Source organism: Oncorhynchus clarkii, chromosome 7 (genome assembly GCF_045791955.1).
Source record: "Oncorhynchus clarkii lewisi isolate Uvic-CL-2024 chromosome 7, UVic_Ocla_1.0, whole genome shotgun sequence".
In the NCBI taxonomy this organism is placed as follows: domain Eukaryota; kingdom Metazoa; phylum Chordata; class Actinopteri; order Salmoniformes; family Salmonidae; genus Oncorhynchus; species Oncorhynchus clarkii.
In genome coordinates this window covers 34240740-34259488 of record NC_092153.1, presented here as the reverse complement: position 1 = coordinate 34259488, position 18749 = coordinate 34240740, and the positions used below count along the sequence as shown (strand labels likewise).

At 40.9% G+C, this 18749-nt stretch overlaps 1 protein-coding gene across 2 annotated transcripts; it reads right to left on the bottom strand.

The window, feature by feature from the left end:
- Positions 1–601: 601 nt before the first annotated feature.
- On the bottom strand, positions 602–9816 carry LOC139413220 (uncharacterized). Of its 2 annotated transcripts, XM_071160346.1 has the most exons (12): positions 9475–9575; positions 8563–8829; positions 8247–8289; positions 6436–6479; positions 6274–6327; positions 5558–5594; positions 5341–5391; positions 4986–5078; positions 4646–4854; positions 2716–4175; positions 2445–2532; positions 602–1734 (listed from the first exon to the last, which is right to left on the bottom strand). In XM_071160346.1, the coding sequence occupies exons 2-12, from the start codon at positions 8795–8797 to the stop codon at positions 1634–1636; spliced, it is 2415 nt and encodes an 804-aa protein (XP_071016447.1). In that variant the 5' UTR covers positions 8798–8829; positions 9475–9575; the 3' UTR covers positions 602–1633. The 2 variants fall into 2 exon arrangements, with proteins under 2 accessions (XP_071016447.1, XP_071016446.1); XM_071160345.1 differs by having other exon boundaries at positions 8563–9816.
- Positions 9817–18749: the final 8933 nt, after the last annotated feature.

The window sequence follows — 18749 nt, the reverse complement described above, 5'->3', positions numbered from 1 at the left end:
TAATATTACATACCTCAACTGTGGGTGTGTTCATAATGTCTGAAATAGAGCATCAAATTGAGATGGAACTACATTATTACTTCCTGAATTCCTCCATTTAAATTGAGTTGACCCCAACCCTGTTGCTGACTAATCTTTTCTTCATCTTCCGTTACATGCTAATTGTGTAACCTGAACTCAATATTCTCCCATGTTTACTCCCAAGAGTTCAGATACAGATAGTCAAACCATGTTTTTGTATAGGTGGTAAAGTAAGGATAATTTTGGTAGTAAGTGTATCTAAAGTAAACTGGCCATAGTAGGTTATCTACCTATAAGGGATTGCTGCTACAGAGTAAGGCTACATCTCCTGATGATGATTATGATATGATTAGCAGAGAGAAGTTTAGCTGAAATTGACATAGCCCAATGTGTGTGACGTTGTGGAATGTGTTGCCCAAATACAAAGTATAATTGGAACCGAAATGTTGCCTATTATCATGTCCCTATGGCGGCTATAAACTGTTTGATTTGCTCCTGTTTTAATTAAATATTTGTGCTATTTCAGTGCAGGTTGATGTTAATTGAAGTAACTTAACATTCATATAATGATAATCTTAAATGTGTTTAAATTATCTTTATTAACATCCAATAAATAAATACCAACTTTCACAAAGGCACAGCAGTAGTATCTTATGTACAGTACATCTGTCAAGGCTCAGGAGAAGACCTAGACGAAGACAGTTTCGAAGTAACAAACATTTATTACAATAACAAAGAGGCAGGCAAACGACAGGTCAAGGGGCAGGCAGAGGTCAGTAGTCCAGAGAAAAGTCCAAAAGGTACAGAACGGCAGGCAGGCTCAGGGCAGGCAGAGGTCAGTAATCCAGGGTGGTGTGACAAGGTACAGAACGACAGGCTGGGTCGAGGCAGGCAGAATGGTCAAAAACCGGGAAAGCTAGAAAACAGGAACTAGAGACAGATGGGAAAACACGCTGGTAGGCTTGACAAAACAAAACAAACTGGATACAGACAAAACACAGGTATAAATACACTGGGGATAATGAGGAAGATGGGCGACACCTGGAGGGTGGTTAAGACAAGCACAAAGACAGGTGAAACAGATCAGGGTGTGACAACATCGATTTAATGATTGTCATCAACACTAACACTATACATGGAGATAGGACAATCTCTTCACAATTAAACAGTATGTGTGGACTATACCTCCAGGGCAATCCTTTCCATCAGATTACTCTGTCTGCACTCAGTCAAAGGACTGGTGTTGCATAGGAGTGGCAGCATTCAGAATGCACCGACTGATGCCACCTGATTCATAATGTCATTAACACTAACATGAACAGACCTCATACCTCATAATCAAACAATCAGTATCTGTTGGATGAACATGTTTCTGTGTGACTCATACAAATAATACTCAGAGTTCCCTGAGTCTAATTCCCAGAGGGCCTTGGTCAAGTTCCTGCCTGACTACCATGCCTTGATAGGTATTTAACATACCACCTAACCACATCGTATGATATAGCAATCTGATGCCCAACTGCACAGTCGATGACATGGCACGCGACCATTGGTTGATGCAATGCAATGCCTGCGCATCGAGTCAGGCAGGAACTCAACCCTTATCAGTCTGTCAGCTCTTGTCTCTGTCAGTGGAGTAGACTGAAGAGATGACGTCTTCATCAGCATAGCCACTACTGTCTGACTGCATGCTGTCCCCTCGAACCACCAGACCTACACAGAGACAAATACACTGACACTGTCAGCTACACAGAGAGAAACACAACCACACTTAGCGTAACCCTCGAACTCCCAGGCCTGCATACTGTACAGGCAGATAATCACACAGTCAGGTCGAACGCAGATTTAGTTACACAGTCATACTCATGTCACTTAACCCTTGAACCACCACCAGGCCTACAACATACACACACAGATGGATACACAGTTATATTCTATTCATGGATTTAACACGTCAGGCCTGCATTACAGTACTTCCCAGAATAAAACATGCAGGGTTGGCCAGAAATCAGCCCACACTTTACTCAACATTTCCAGTTAGCTGACAATCTTAAAGAACAAGAATGTGAGAAATTCTTATTACGAGAAGGTGTGAGAACAAGTGGTGAACGCACCCCTTTCTTCACACACACACATACATGCATGCACAAATGCAGCAACTCATTCACAGCTAACGTGACAACAGCACTGCCCATTTGAGGAACAGTATCAACCACATTGACTTTCAAACTGTAAATTGAAACGGTTGTGTGTTCCTGTGAAATTAAACTGACGTCACATTCAGCACATTGGCTGCTCCGAATTGCGGTAGTCAGTCACCTTTCACTAAACAACTACTTTGGTAGTAAGCAGATGTACACTGTTAATATCACTCGGTTCAGCTGAATATGACCATGATGTATCAACCAAGACTATGAACTCACCTGTGTTTTGATTGACAGTAGACAGTGACAAAGATGTTGACCTTATGGTTTCTTGCTGTCCAAAGTCTTCCTCCCCTGCACTATGTACCTGTTGTTAAACAAAATTGGAAAACAGGTGGTCAGGAAAACTCCTGGCTCCAAGTATATGTCAGGCAGCCATGGGTGGATAGGTAGTTGACTACGCCACCTAGATGTGTCAATAAGCCCTAGGAAGTCAGACTGGAGTAGATTGTGCCATATAGGTTAAATCCTAAAAATTCAGTAATTTTACCTCCTCTAGCTCAAAGGAGTTGGCCTGTTGAAGACTGTGGGATGCCTCCCCTTGGACCCGGATTGGTGGCGGTTTCAGAGGACTCAGGCACCGCTTGTTCTCCCATACACCTGGATAATACTGGGCTGCTGAAGGCACCTCAGTGGTACCACCACTGGGAGTGAGAACCATCTCCGGTGTGTATGCAGAACTAAAACTACAAGCCACATCAGTTACAGTGATTAGACAAGGGGACCTCTTTCCACTAGGGAGCTTTATGGGCACGAACGTTGACTCCACCAGTGTCCCAGTTTCTAGCAAATGAGAGTCACCCTCAGACTCAGCCTTTGGAATGGGAGTTATGGCGACCTCTAAACACTTGGCTGAGTTATTGGTAGTTAAATCCTTCTCCTCCCTGGATTTGTGTAGTGCGTCTGATGTGGTGAAGGACCGGTCAGATCTGACATTCGCACAGGACACAACAGACGACAAAATGGTCGCCATCTGTGTGTTATTATTCCACTGTTGTAGTTGACTGCTGTAGAGTGCCTGGTGCACACTCTCAACGACCTGAGGACATATGACGTCATGGGTAACCTTGGCAACCGGTGCCACCACCGCTGCCCAGTCTGTGGGATGAATTGTGTTGTGAGTTTCTCCAACCTCACAAGTAGAACTTGGAGTAGTAAGGCAAAAGTCCAGCTTCATTCTACTACTGGGTTCTCGCTGACCTGATTCTGAAAGTGATGATGCTCGAAGATTTGGAGTTACATCGGTGTCTCTCTCTCTCTCTAAATCAGCCCCATCCCCATCTGATGACGATCCCTGGTCCAACCCCTTGCCTCTGACTGTGTCTCTATATCCCTGTGTCTCTGTCGCTCTGTCCTTGACCAGATGTGGCTCCACAGAACTAATTAAACTACTATGCCCTGTGTCCTGTACATCTGATAACAAACCCTGCTCCATCTCCTTGTCACTGACTGTGTCTATGTGTCCTTGTGTCTCTGTCTCTCTATTCTTCACCATAGTACTCGTGTCCACAGCAGCACTCATCCCATTACTGTCCCCTGTATCCTGATTATCCTCCTCCATGTCTCTGGATACAGCCTCTGCCTTGGCATTCTCCAGGACCAGTCCCACCAAGTCAGGCAGGCTGCTTCTCTTCTTGGGGGACAACCCAGACCCAGGTCCAGAAGAAAATCCCGGACCGTGGCAGGCAGAGTCCGAGCCTAGCTGGGTGGAACCACCAGAACTAGTATACAGGCACATCTTAGAAACCGTGTCCTTAAATCGCTCCACTGGAGACCTCGGTTCGCTGCAAACGCTTCCCATGAAGCGCCGTCCAGTCTGCTTGTCGGCGGTGGGGGAGATGCTGAACTCGGGAGGGGAGAGCTTCTGAAGGGGCATGCGGGACACATGGGAGTAGAGGGAGTAGAAGGCATTGGCCATGGCTGTTAGCACCTCTACCTGCCTGAAACGACCTGCAGGGGGGAGGTGCGTTCATCAGGACAATTGAAAGAGAAAACAACCATTTGTTTTGAATGTTCTGGCTGCCTAACACAGGACAATGAGAGATGCATTAATGGTTTTTGTTCATAGCAAAAACTGCGTATAATGTATTTATTGTATGTTACGATGATTGGTGGAGAAACATACTATACTGACAGTGCTATGTAAATGTAGACCGAATCATATAGACACTGTCTATTTAGAGATTAAGCTCTTTAAACCATTTGAACTGCATAAAAAGTGCTGCATAACTAAAGTTATTATGCAAATGAAAGTTGACTCATGTACAGACTCTCTATACCTGGTTGTGTTGTGGGTGGGTGTTTATGACAATGATGATCATTACCACAGTAATGTGTGGGATTCGGACACAATGGTGGTGTGTGTGGGTGCGTGAGTTTGTGTGTGTGTGTCTGTCTGCCTGCATGCGTTTGTGTCTTACTGGCCAGAGAGAGTCCTGGGTCCTCCTGTCGAAGGCGGTACAGTTGGGACTGGAGGAAGAGGAGGAAGTTGATACCGTGAAGCTGGGAAGGGAAGTTGAGGAAACGGGTGGGGATGCGGTCTGTAACATCAGGCTCGTCACATCCGAACCCCAACTCGTACAGAGTCTCCTCTGCATCCTCTGCACACAGTTGCAGCACCTCAGACACACTGGGGTGTGTGTGTATGTGAGTGGTGGGGATGGAGAGATAGAGGGAGATAGAGATGTCCTGACAGATTGTATATACTATATGACTGTTAAGACTGTAACATAAGGTTGATAGTGGTTGGTCCTAACACACCTTGATGCCTTACTGGTGCTGTTGGAGAAGCCACTGGAGGCAATACTGTAACCGAGGTGGAGTAAGGGCAGAGCCAGCCTCTGACGGGGAGTACTGCAGGAACAAAGACATGAGATCAACATGCGACAGGTGAAAAATAAGCAATGAAACAACTTAAAAAACAAACAAAGTTATTATAGTAACAATGTAATAACGGTTGAAGCATGCCTGTATTCAACAGATATCATATGTTAATGTAATCGTATTTAATGTACTAGTAGCTGTTAAAATGCATAAAGAGGGATAGTCAAAATAAACTCTAGAATATTAAATATAGCTTGCCATATGTCATAGTTTGTGGGTTGCTCTAACTGACCTGGTGGTGACTCCACATCTGTGAAGATGTTTGGGTGGTGGAAGCAGCACCCTACACAGGCACCAGTCAGCAGGCACCACAGTGGGAAGATAAAAGCAGGTCAAGCTCAAATCATGTCAACCAAACTTGACAAATCTAAACCTCCCTCTGAAGGAAGGAATTTGGTGCATAATTTCTGTAATGAAATCACACATTCTTCATATTCCATTTATCTTACCTCAGTTCTGAGACTCCTTCGACATTTAATGCTGTAGCTGTAAAACATTAAAGTGAGTGAAAACAGAACACTGTGTGTGTGTGTTTGTGTATGTGTGCGAGCGTGCGCATTTGCATTCATGCTTGTGTGTGCGCGTCTTCCTCCCAGATCTCTGTGACATTTGGCCCTTTGTGTTGTGAGGCTCCAGTGAGTGTTGGCTCCTCTCTTTGCAAACATGCTATTATTATTGCTTTGTATATTGGGCCAATCTTAAAGAGTTTCCGTCAGTCAGCAGCTAAATCACATGCACCAGGATGTCAGTCACTCATGGAAGAGGTGAAGGCTTAAGGTTTGATGCTACAATGAGTACATGTTCCTGGTGTACTATCAGTGGAGAAGCAGTCCTTAGACATGAGGACAGGCAGGGTATGTCACCAACATGTACAGACTTCTACTCTGAATTTAAATGGAACATTTAAAAAATGAAAGTGTCCATTATTCAAACAGGTATAATATTGGATAAAAGACCTATGTTCTTTAAACATATTCAATTAATGGAAAATTAGTTTGAATAGGAATAGCAAAAACAAAGAGGAAGGCGGTCACACACAAGATTAAAATAACCTTTTTCCAAAACATCCATGATGCTCTCCTACTTTTCCTACAAAGCTATTTCCTGCTTTGATTATTTACTATGGTATGCGTGTCATTGGGTTTATGTTCTCTTTTATCCTCACCCTCGGCACCCAGACTCAGGTCATCTTCAAAACTGTTCGCTTTCAGCAGAGACTCTGGAAGAGGAGAATAAATTATAAAATAGAAGCGGAGAGACTATAATCAGTGTTTTATGCCGACCAGTCGGTAGATTGCAGTGACGGTGGCTTTATTGTCAGACTTACCAACAGTCAGATGATTGCTAGAGTTCTCTGAGCCTGTCTCCAGCCTAGTAAAAATATATAACGTACACCAAAAAAACATTTTAGGATTCTGTATGGAGGAATGTGTAAGGGTGTGAACTGGCGGCAGAGAAGTCAGACGCAGGAGAGAAATAACTGTTTCCAACTACGCAGTTTATTGACAAAAAACCTCACAGGAAAACATAATAATTCAAATCAATGGGTAACATAACTCGATGCACACCAGTACAGACGTACACATACACTTACAATAAACAATCACTGACAAGGACATGAGGGGGAACAGAGGGTTAAATACACAACATGTAATTGATGGGATTGGAACCAGGTGTGATGGAAGACAAGACAAAACCAATGAAAAAAAAAATGGGATCAGTGATGGCTAGAAGGTCGGTGACGTCAACCACCGAACACCGCCCGAACAAGGAGAGGGACCAATTTCGGCGGAAGTCGTGACAGAATGGTCTAAGATTACTCCAAATGTGTTCTCCAACTCATAAAAACTAAAACTAAAAATAAATGTTTTGAAAAAGGCTCAGGGTCACCGTTCACCGTTGATTTGTCCTATCTTCGCAAGGTCAATCATTTTGACCCCTACGTTAATTTTTTTTTTAAAATGTATTACTTGTTCAACAAAATCTCTGTCTCTGAGCAATTGTATTAGTATAAAATAATATCTCACTTTTTTGAGCATACTATATAAAATAATAATTTGGTGTGTCCTATTTCACACAAGTACATGTGTGTATTAATACACATATCCCAACTCTTCCTGAGATACTCTTGGAGAGTGGGGTCACAGCCAGGGTCTGCCATAATCAACGGTGACCCTGAAGCAATTAGGGTTAAGTGCCCCATTTCTTTTACAGATTATTAAGACAGAAGTTCACTTTGTCGGCTCGTGACCTTTCCGTTACTGGCCCGATGCTCTCACCGCTAGGCTACCTGCCATCCTATATATCTATTTTATACAGTCATTTTTGCTAATCTTTATCAAGGGTGTCAATTTCGCAGACCACAGTATACTATACAGCTCTGGATCAACCTATAGGCATGATCTCTAGCTAGCTATCCTCCCAGTCTGTTCAGTAAAGCTACAGCTTTTAAAAGTTGGTTCACTTCCTACATAGGAGATGCTCTCAGGCTGAGTGATTAGCAGTCAGATTGTCAAGTCACGTTAACCACAGATGTTTTAAGAACGCCCCAACATTTCTTATCTGACATTATTTTAAATCAGATTCTATAAAACCCACAAAATAGCCTGAACATCCAAGTTCACACACCAGTTTAGCCACATTTTCAGACTCAACTTGATCAGCCAAGTTAGCCATGATCATTAGTAACACATGTGTAATTGCACAATAGTGAAGTTTGCATCCAGTGATGGAACAATTGCTTTTCTGTGACTACAATTTTCTGGTCAACACATAACTACAATAATCAACAGAACAAACAGTACTTTTGTACCATTTCCTATGATGCAAACTTGGGACTATAAACACCAAAAGCATTCAAATAGAATGTCCTCTAGTATAAACAGAGCCAAACTAGTTCTAGAACCAAGGTGTTTTGGAACAAGAATCCACTTTGGGCAATGCCATTGACCTGTATCCATATTCTAAACAGAATTCACATCTGTAACATTTCCCCAAACTGTGGGTGGTTTACCTAGACAATTTATTTTTATTGTTTAACTTACCAGTTGCCACTGGCTGACACATCATCCTATTAAGAGTCTTTCTTGTAAATGTCATTTCAAAGTCAAACCTTGCACGGCATGCTCACTCACTCACCCACAGCCCAGAAGCCAGCTCTCAATCTTTCCTGCAGAGCATCCTGTGGAAACAGTGGACATAGAACAGTCTGGGTGAGCATTCAGCATTCAGAAAATTAAAACTTCTTACACTCTTTTTTTCTGTGCTTTGTCGCAAAGATGTGTGATGCATCATGAAGTGGCCAACCGCCCACATATGAGTTATAAATATACCAGACTAAGCAGAGTTTTAACCCCCTGCATGTTATTTTCTTTATCACACAGATATCTTACAGTAATAAATCAATGTCACTCAAATATAAATTCTTAATCAAGCTACCAAAATGAGAACTGACCATCTGAGAAGACGTCATCCTCTGATGCAGACTGGTGTTGATCAGAGGGATGGGTGTATGGTGGTCCATGTGGGGCAGAAGGATGGGTATATCCTGGTCGTTGTAGGGTAGATGGGTGGGCAGAGGGGTGGATGTATGGTCCTGGTACCTGTGGATCTAGTTCTTCCAGGGTTAGCCACTGTCGACTTGCCTGGACCCAGGCCTGACGCCTGGTCGTAGAAGACGGGCTCTCCATCAGACCGCTCACCTATTTACTCAACAGCTCACCTATTCATTGAATAGGCTACTTCAATAATTATCAACTGGGAGAACCCAAATCATGAAGTAAGTACTGTATCAGTAGGTTTATATTGACACAATACTTCCAAACCAGGACCATCCAAATGATAGTTTCAGTGAAACTACAGTAGCCTACAGGGCATTTCATGCAGGAACATTTAACCCCCTGATATATAATCTAGTACAGCTGGTTGGAATAGCAAATTATTACATTATTGAAATGAACAGCTGCAATTTTAAAAGAATTGACACCACACACTCACTCAAATAAATCCATAAGTAGATAATCATCATAAGTCACAAACTCACAAAATAATTGCAATTATGTTAATGTTGTGCTGAAAAATAATAGCCTACATGACAATCACATTAGAAGTTCCCTCTTAGAAAAATAAAGTTATTATATTATATAGCTTAACAACTGCCAATATTTGTAGAAAGCTTTCAGTGCACATAATTACTCATGTCAAATTTGATACAACTGTATTTCACTGCTCAAGCAAAAAACAAGGACATATTTAGAAAACATGGCTGAAAATCCAAACGCATGCAGATGCTGATACCAAAGTAGGCCTACAGTATTATATTTCAATAACTAATGTAGAGACAAGCAAATCTTCATTTCAAGCCTACCTTCACTGGCAGGTTTCAATTCTGGTTTCTCCCACTGCGCTCACCAGTCTCGACTCGTGTATCTTATTATCAGAATAGCACTGCTTAACGTTACATCATCCAGGTTTTCTTCAGTTTTTCTGATGACAATCTACTTAAACTGTTTATCAAGTACAAATGTTGAGACTATCAACACATCGCCTAGGCTACATGTTCGCGCCTGTCTCGTTCAACTGTCTCTTTAGGCGCAAATACAGAGAAGGTAAAAAAGGAAGTGTGGCTTCAAGTGAAATAAATTAACATTGCGACACATCCTCCCGGCAGTAAAAGAAGCCGACACATACACACTGTAGAATAGCTTGTCTAAAGACGAAGAGCTGACGGTGGCCCTCTTTATACCTGCTGGTGATAATATGCGCCCTGATATTTTCGTAGCAGGTTCAGGAGAATCTACGCTGCAGGTTAGGATAATTAGGTTAGCGAAAGGGTTAGCTAAATGGGGGGAAAATGGTTTAATTTTGAGGTCAATTTGACAAAAGCTGTATCCCATCTAGACATGACCCTCGAAGTTGGAGAGACACACAGATAGTTGGCCCAACCTGGTCTCCGTGCATTTTGTATTATTGTGGATGTAAATCAGAGACACTCTGTTTATTATGATATGTTATGTTTCGTTTGATATGCATTAATTTGTGGATATCCATCACCCATTTCGTATACGTTACAAATTAGTATTGGTATTATATGTTACGAATTTAGAAAGTGTGGTACGTATTAGCCAAATGTTTGAAATATTACGAATTCTAGCTAGGTGGCCAGCTGGCTAGTGTTAGCTTAGGCTAGGGGTTAGTATTAGGGGTTAAGGTTAGGGGAAGGGTTAGTTAAAATGGTTAGGGTCAGGGGAAGTGTTAGCTAGCATGCTAAGTAGTTGCAAAGTAGCTACAGAGTAGTAAGTAGTTGAAAAGTTACTACTTTGCTAAAATGCTAAAAGTGTCCGTGATGAGATTTGAACTCTGGAACATTCGGGTTGCTAGACTTAAAGTTATAGGCCCACCCATCCACCCAAAACAAGTAACCATCTGTCTTGTCTAAGTATACAAAATGTAACATAGCACACACATTTTAATGATTTACGTTTACTATGCTATGTCTAGTCTATGAGACCAGGCTGGACAGACAGACACCAGACCACAGGCTCTCCTGCTAGTGTGTGCCAAGGATGAGCAGTCAGTGCAAACAGGTTATCTATTATTTATCCCTTCAATTCCTTTACGTTCCTCACAACTAAGTTAAATAGATTTTTATTATAATAAATCCCTTTAAAAGCAGCAATATTTTGATGATCCTGAAACAAGACTGAAATCTGAGTTAGGCCGATGCTACTGGAGCCATAATCTTATGAAAGTTGTATTTATTTATTTTTTTAACATTAAAATCATTGCCTGCAGTAGGGTTAGACATGCAGTACCAGTCATAAGTGTAGACACACCTACTTATTTTAGGGTTTTTCTTTATTTTTACTATTTTGTACATTGTAGAATAATAGTGAAGACATCAAAACTAAAATAACACATATGAAATAATTTAGTAACCAAAAAAGTGTTAAATATATCAAAATCTATTTTACATTTGAGATTCTTCAAAGTAGCCACCGTTTGCCTTGATGACAGCTTTGCACACTTGTTAAACGCTAATTTGTGAAATTTCTTTCCATCTTATTGCGTTTGAGCAAATCAGTTGTGTTGTGACAAGGTAGGGTTGGTATACAGAAGATAGCCCTATTTGGTAAAATACCAAGTCCATATTATGGCAAGAACAGCTCAAATAAGCAAAGAGAAATGACAGTCCATCATTACTTTAAGACATGAAGGTCAGTCAATATGGAACATTTCAAGTTTCTTCAAGTGCAGTCACAAAAACAATCAAGTGCTATGATGAAACTGGCTCTCATGAGGACCGCCACAAGGAAGACCCAGAGTTAAAATCCAATCAATTGTGTTTGTCACATGCGCCGAATATATTACAGTGAAATGCTTACTTACAAGCTCTTAACCAACACCTTTAAAATAATACCTTTAAAAAGTAAGAAATTAAAGTAACAAATAATTAAAGAGATGGTAGCAGCAACATTATGTACAAAATATGTTACAAACAATGCAAAAAAACAAACAAAATAGCACAGTTGGTTAAGAGCCTATAAAACGGCAACCATCCTCTCCGGCGCCATTCTGTACAGATGATCTGTGTACTGTGTATCCAAGCAAACTATGGAACATTCTAATTCATCATAAACCCAGATTTTAGTCTGTAACCTATGCCTATCTTAACATCTGGCACATAACAACAGCACAATTGCCAGAAAATAGCCTAAGGTTTCTTGCTCAGAGATTTCAAAATCCTCTCTCGAACTTTTATCATTCATACTCTCCTTTCGGATGTATCTATAGTTATGCAAATGCACAAAGAGGATTTATTTACAATTATAAACCTGGTTCTAGTCCTGAAAGCCATGGTATATCAGACAATATACCACCGGTATGACAAACCATGACTTTTTACTGTTCTAATTACGTTGGTAACCGGTATATAATAGCAATAAGGCATCACAGGAGTTTGTGGTATACAGCCAATATACCACAGCTACCAGCTGAACAGCCTTTATCCGTGGTATATTGGCCATATACCATACCCCCTTGAGCCGTATTGCTTAATCATAGCAGTCCAAGTTAAATCTACATCCACTGATGGAAAATGATTTTTTGGGAGTCTAGTTTTCAGGCCTTTTAGATGCGTTTTGAGTGGTCATTGGCCTAGAAATTTTAGCTTGACCTGGCAACCCTGCACTGACAGAAAGTTGGAAAACTTCTGCTGTTTCTAGGAAACATGACAATGGCAGACATGGAATTCACCTTTGTGAAATGTATTCTATCGAAACCACTTCTCTAACACGAAGCTGAACATGATCAACATGGTCCAAGGAATGAATATCAATATCTAACATCCACAATACTTATTTGGAATTTTTGTGATGGTTTTCTTAAAATATAACCAGGTAGTGAGTGCATAGACTACTAGAATGAGAACATGTAGTTTTTTTTCAGAATATTGGATATTTTTATATTTTTTTACCTTTATTTAACTAGGCAAGTCAGTTAAGAACAAATTCTTATTATGCTCTGATATGCTCTGTAGTATGCCATAGTATGCCATTTCTCCGTGCCCTTGTACATTCCTCATTATTATTTGTGATTGTGCAACATGGAATTGTAACAGATGTGATTAAATGGAGTCCACAAAGATACGTACTGTATGGTAATTGATTGCATGTAAGTATCACTAAAGCATGGAGTGTATTTATTTAATTCTCAACCTTTTTGTTGCTTTTGTCAGAAAACAGGTAAAGAACGGAATTTGATTAAATCACAAAACACTCACTGTACAGAAAAGGATTAGACTATACATGTACATCAGTTCACATATTGGGTAAACAATATGAAAAGGAACCTCCCGGGTGGTGCAGCGGTCTAAGGCAGGGAGGGTTTGGCCAGCCGGGATGTCCTTTTCCCATCACGCTCTAGTGACTGGGCTGGGTGCATGCACGTCGACTTCGGTTGCACAGTGTTTTCTCTGACACATTGGTGTGGCTAGCTTCCTGGTTAAGTGAGCAGTGTGTCAAGAAGCAGTGCTGCTTGGCAGGGTCGTGTTTCGGCTGAAGCATGGCTCTTGACCTTCCACTCTCCTGTGTCCGTACGGGAGTTGCAGCGATGGGTCAAGACTGTAACTACCAATTGGATATCACGAAATTGGGGAGAAAAAGGGGTAAAAAGTACCTCAAATAAAAAATATAATATGAAAAGGCTTAGACTATACAGTATGTACATCAGTTCACATAACTTACTGGGTAAATAATGTGCCAAGCAGTCAAATACACTTGCTATTGACTCCACAACTGGTGTCTCGGGTACTTGCTTATCAATGGCTGGTTTCCTGGACACAGATTAAGCCTATACAATTGCCAGTGTAGACATCCCCTACAATAACCCATGTGTAGCCTATTACACTTTACTCACACTTAATCGACAATCAACAAATATGCATTTTTTTTGGTGACAGCAATATTACAGACAAAACCAATTGTAGGCTCTAACATGGGACACAACATTTAGATAAATACATTAGCTATATTGTTGCAAGCAGCATACAGTCAGGTCTATAAATAGTTGGACATTGGACATTGACCAAGTTATTATTATTTTAGCTGTCTACCACAGCATATTGGAGATTCAATTAAATAATAATATGAACTGAAAGTTCAGGTATTTACATCCAAATCAGGTGAACGGTGTAGGAATTACAGCACTTTTATATGTGGTCCCCCCCTTTTTAATGGACAATTAGCTGCTCAGCTGTTCCATGGCCTGGTGTGTGTGTTATTCTCTCATTAGTTAATTTACAAGTAAGCAGAAAAAAAGGTCTGGAGTTGATTTCAAATGTCGCATTTGCATATGGAATCTGTTGCTGTTGTCATGACTCTCCTGTGAGGATACAACAGATCAGGTTACAGTGGATCAGCTCTATAGAGCTCTCTCTCTCCCACAGAGGGGGAGAGGGATGGAGGTGGTGGTTTTATGACACCTCACGTCGTTCGTAAAAAAAAAAATAGGCAGCAGACGATTCCTTTTGGGGTTTAGTTTGGGTGATCGGATGTCTGTGTCTTATGAAGAGTTTGCAGCCCAAAACTACAACATCAAACCATGGACACTGGGATAATATATTTCAACATCCGGATATTGGGTATGATGAGAGATGGAATATGGAAAATGAATGTTTATTTTGTGATGTCATTAAAAGTTGCATGAAGACGTTATAATAAAAACATTGTAACTTGAAGAGTTTTCATACTGTGTATATCATTGTGTGGAAAGTATCCAGGATAAAGAGAATGTTTTGTGATGATAAGACTGTGATTTTGGTTCTCTAACGAGACCATGGTAAATTGTGAAACCTTGCCTTGTAACAAGGGAAGCCAAAGAGTGCGTCAGCCTGATGTAAAAACGTCCCCTTTTTACCCGAGGGTATAAAGCATTTGAGTTAAGAATTAAAATAAACGGACCACAGCTGCAGCATGGGCTAAGATAGGCACAACCCCAAAAATACAACACGAGGTTGAAGACAAAGGCATCTATGCTACGGTTGAGTAGCTGTTCTAAGTACTGTATCTAAGAAGGAGAATTTAAGTAGGATCATCCAGTTATTCTCTTCAAATCATTGTGTCCTACACTGCTTTCATTGCCACTCTTGGATCATCGACATGGCTGATTAGCAATCCTCAGGAGACCACTCTTCCAGAATAAGTGGAAGTAAACAGAAAACTAAGGACATTGTGACCTCTTGTGGACAATCAGAGACTTACACCTGAGAACAAAAGACAAGGTCATCCAAAGAGAGCCCAACAGAGCTTTACGAGGAAGACCTTCAGCACGTAAATGCATCATTATATTACCTCTTACCCAAAGGAACGGCACTTCGGGGCAAGGTATTAGGGCTAAACTAAGTGTAGTTTACAAATGTATCCAAGTGTTGCTTCTCTTTCTCGCTCTGTTGCTCTCTCTCTCTCTTTAAATCGAAATCTTGTGTAACAAGTCTCATATTTTATTAGTACGTTAGGGACTTGTTGTCATCATATTACATTTCTAATCAATAACCTGTACCGTGTGTGTGTGTGTGTGTGTGTGTGTGTGTGTGTGTGTGTGTGTGTGTGTGTGTGTGTGTGTGTGTGTGTGTGTGTGTGTGTGTGTGTGTGTGTGTGTGTGTATCTTATGTTATCATTTAGCTTGTTAGTAAATAAATGATCAAATCAATTTGTGTGATTCAGAATAATTAGTAAGACTCGGGTTTGTGCAGATCTACAAAGTCAACGACATTCAAAATGAGACTGATATGAGGAAATGATTAATTGGTGACTGGTATGATATCTATATATTCTTGAGTTAATTCGTGAGAAGGGCACTCATTAAGACGGTAACTCCCGTGGTGCCCAAAAATCCTAATGAGTTAATTGTTACATGATTAATTATTATTCGATAAATAGCAGTCATCACATTAACTAGATCTAGATTCCAAGATGGCGTAGCAGTGCAGACGTTGTAACAACACCACCCGTAGCACACGCTCCAGCAGGTATATCTCACTGGTCATCCCCAAAGACAAAACATCCTTTGGCCGCCTTTCCTTACAGTTCTCTGCTGCCAATGACTGGAACTAATTGCAAAAATCCCTAATGTTGGAGACTTATATCTCCCTCACTAACTTTAAACATCAGCTATCTTAGTAGCTAACCGATCGCTGCATCTGTACACAGCCCATCTGTAAATAGCCCATCCAATCTACCTACCTCATCCCCATATTGTTTTTATTTACTTTTTGCTCTTTTGCACACCAGTATTTCTACTTTCTACATCATCTGCACATCTATCACTCCAGTGTTAATCTGCTAAATTGTAATTACTTTGCTACTATGGCCTATTTATTGCCTTACCTCCTCACGCCATTTGCACACACTGTATATAGACTTTTTTTCCTGTTGTGTTATTGACTGTACGTTTGTTTATTTCATGTGTAACTCTGTGTTGTTGTTTGTGTCGCACTGCTTTGCTTTATCTTGGCCAGGTTGCAGTTGTAAATGAGAACATGTTCTCAACTGGCCTACCTGGTTAAATAAAGCTGAAAAAAATGAATAAATAAATGATAGTCATGTCACGACACTGTTAGCCCTCAATATGAAGCCCAAAGAGCTGTCAATGCCAGTGAAGCAAGACATCATTAGGCTTAAAATTCAAAACAAATCCATCAGAGAGATAGCAAAAACATGATGTGTGGCCAAATCAACTATTTGGTACATTCTTAAAAAGATTGAACGCACTGGTGAGCTCAGGAACACCAAAAGGCCCAGAAGACCATGGGAAACAACTGTGGTGAATGACAGACAAATTATTGGCCAGATCAAAAACACCCTCAAGGAGGTAGGCGTATCTGTCAAAGTCAACAATCAAGAGAAGACTTCACCAGAGTAAATACAGAGGGTTTACCACAAGATGTAAACCATTGATAAGCCTCAAAAACAGCTAGACCAGATTAGAGTTTGCCAAAAAAACATCTAAAAAAGCTAATGGACAGATGAGACAAAGATCAACTTGTACCAGAATGATGGGAAGAGAAGAGTATGGAAAAGGGAAGGAACTGCTCATGATCCGAAGCATACCACCTCATCTGTGAAGCATGGTGGAGGTAGTGTTATGACATGGGCGTCTATAGCTGCCAATGGAACTGGTTCCCTTGTATTTATTGATGATGTGACTGCTGACAAAAGCAGCAGGATGAATTCTGAAGTGTTCATGACCATATTATCTGCTCAGATTCAGCCACATGCTTCAAAACTCATTGGACGGCGCTTCACAGTGCAGATAGACAATGACCCGAAGCATACTGCGAAAGCAACCCAATAACTTTTGAAGGAAAAGAAGTGGAATGTTCTGCAATGGCAAAGTCAATCACCTGACCTGAATCCAATTGAGCATGCATTTCACTTGCTGAAGGCAAAATGCCCCAAGAATAAGCAGGAACTGAAGACAGCTGCAGTAAAGGCCTGGCAGAGCATCACCAGGGAATAAACCCAGCATCTGGTGATGTCTATGGGTTCCAGACTTCAGGCAGTAATTAACTGCAAAGTATTGGCAACCGAATTATTAAAACTCACAATTTTATTTATGATTGTTCATTTGTCCAATTACTTTTGAGCCCCTAAAATTGGGGCCTATGTATAAAAGTGGTTGTAATTCCTACACGGTTCATACAACATTTTTGACAAAACCCTTAAATTAAAGATGAACGTCTACATTTAAAGCACATCTTGATCGATTCCTTTCAAATCCTTTGTGGTGGCATACAGAGTCAAAATTATGCAAATTGTGTCACTATCCAAATACCTGACTGTATTTCATTTATTTACAGTGCCTTCGGAAAGTATTCAGACCCCTTGACTTTTTCCACATTTTGTTACGTTACAGCCTTTTTCTAAAATGTATTAAATAAAACATTTTCTTCCTCAATCTACACACAATACCCCATAATGACAAAGCGAAAACAGGTTTGTCTTATTTACATAAGTATTCAGACCCTTTGCTATCAGACTCCACTTGTGGTAAATTCAATTGATTGGACATGATTTGGAAATACACACACCTGTCTATATAAGTTCCCACAGTTGACAGTGTATGTCAGAGCAAAAACCAAAACTTGAGGTCGAAGGAATTGTCTGAAGAGTGCAGAGACAGGATTGTGTAGAGGCACAGATGTAGGGAAGGGTACCAAAAAATGTCTGCAGCGTTGAAGGTCCCCAAGAACACAGTGTCCTCCATCATTCTTAAAAGACTGAGCAATCGGCAGAGCTCTATAGTTCCTATGTGGAGAGCTGTGCGAGAAGCTTCCAGAAGGACAACCATCTCTGCAGCACTCCACCAATCAGGCCTTTATGGTAGTAGCCAGATGGAAGCCACTCCTCAGTAAAAAGCACATGACAGCCTGCTTGCAGTTTGCCAAAAGACACCTAAAGGACTCTGAAAATGAGAAACAAGATTCTCTGATCTGAATGCCAAGCATCACATGTGGAGGAAACCTGCAACCATCCCAACATTGAAGCATGAGGGTGGCACGCTGTGGAGATGCTTTTCAGCGTCAGGAACTGGAAGACTAGTCAGGATCGAGGGAAAGATGAATGGAGCAAAATACAGAGATTCTTGATGAAAACCTGCTCAAAGTGCTCAGGACCTCAGACTGGGGCGAGGGTTTACCTTCCAACAGAACAACAACCCTAAGCACACAGCCAAGACAATGCAGGAGTGGCTTTGGAACAACTCTCAATCAGAGGTTGACCGATTAATCGGAAGGGCCGATTAATTAGGGCCGATTTCAAGTTTTCATAACAATCGGAAATCGGTATTTTTGGACGCAGATTTTGCAGGTATTTTTTTTAAACTTTATTTAACGAGGCAAGTCAGCTAAGAACACATTCTTATTTTCAATGGAGGCCTAGAAATTGTGGGTTAACTGCCTTGTTCAGGGGCAGAACAACAGATTTTTACCTTGTCAGCTCAGGGATTCAATCTTGCAACCTTACGGTTAACTAGTCCAACGCTCTAACCACCTGCCTCACGAGAAGCCTGCCTGTTATGCGAATACAGTAAGAAGGCAAGGTAAGTTGCTAGCTACCATTAAACTTATCTCATAAAAAACAATCA

Coding starts and splice junctions, on each gene's coding strand:
- LOC139413220 (XM_071160345.1), bottom strand. CDS start 8,797: ATGGAGAGCCCGTCTTCTACGACCAGGCGTCAGGCCTGGGTCCAGGCA. Junction 8,290..8,562: donor GGATGACGTCTTCTCAGATG/GTCAGTTCTCAT, acceptor CTGTTTCCACAG/GATGCTCTGCAGGAAAGATT. Junction 4,176..4,645: donor CCCAGGACTCTCTCTGGCCA/GTAAGACACAAA, acceptor TCCCCCCTGCAG/GTCGTTTCAGGCAGGTAGAG.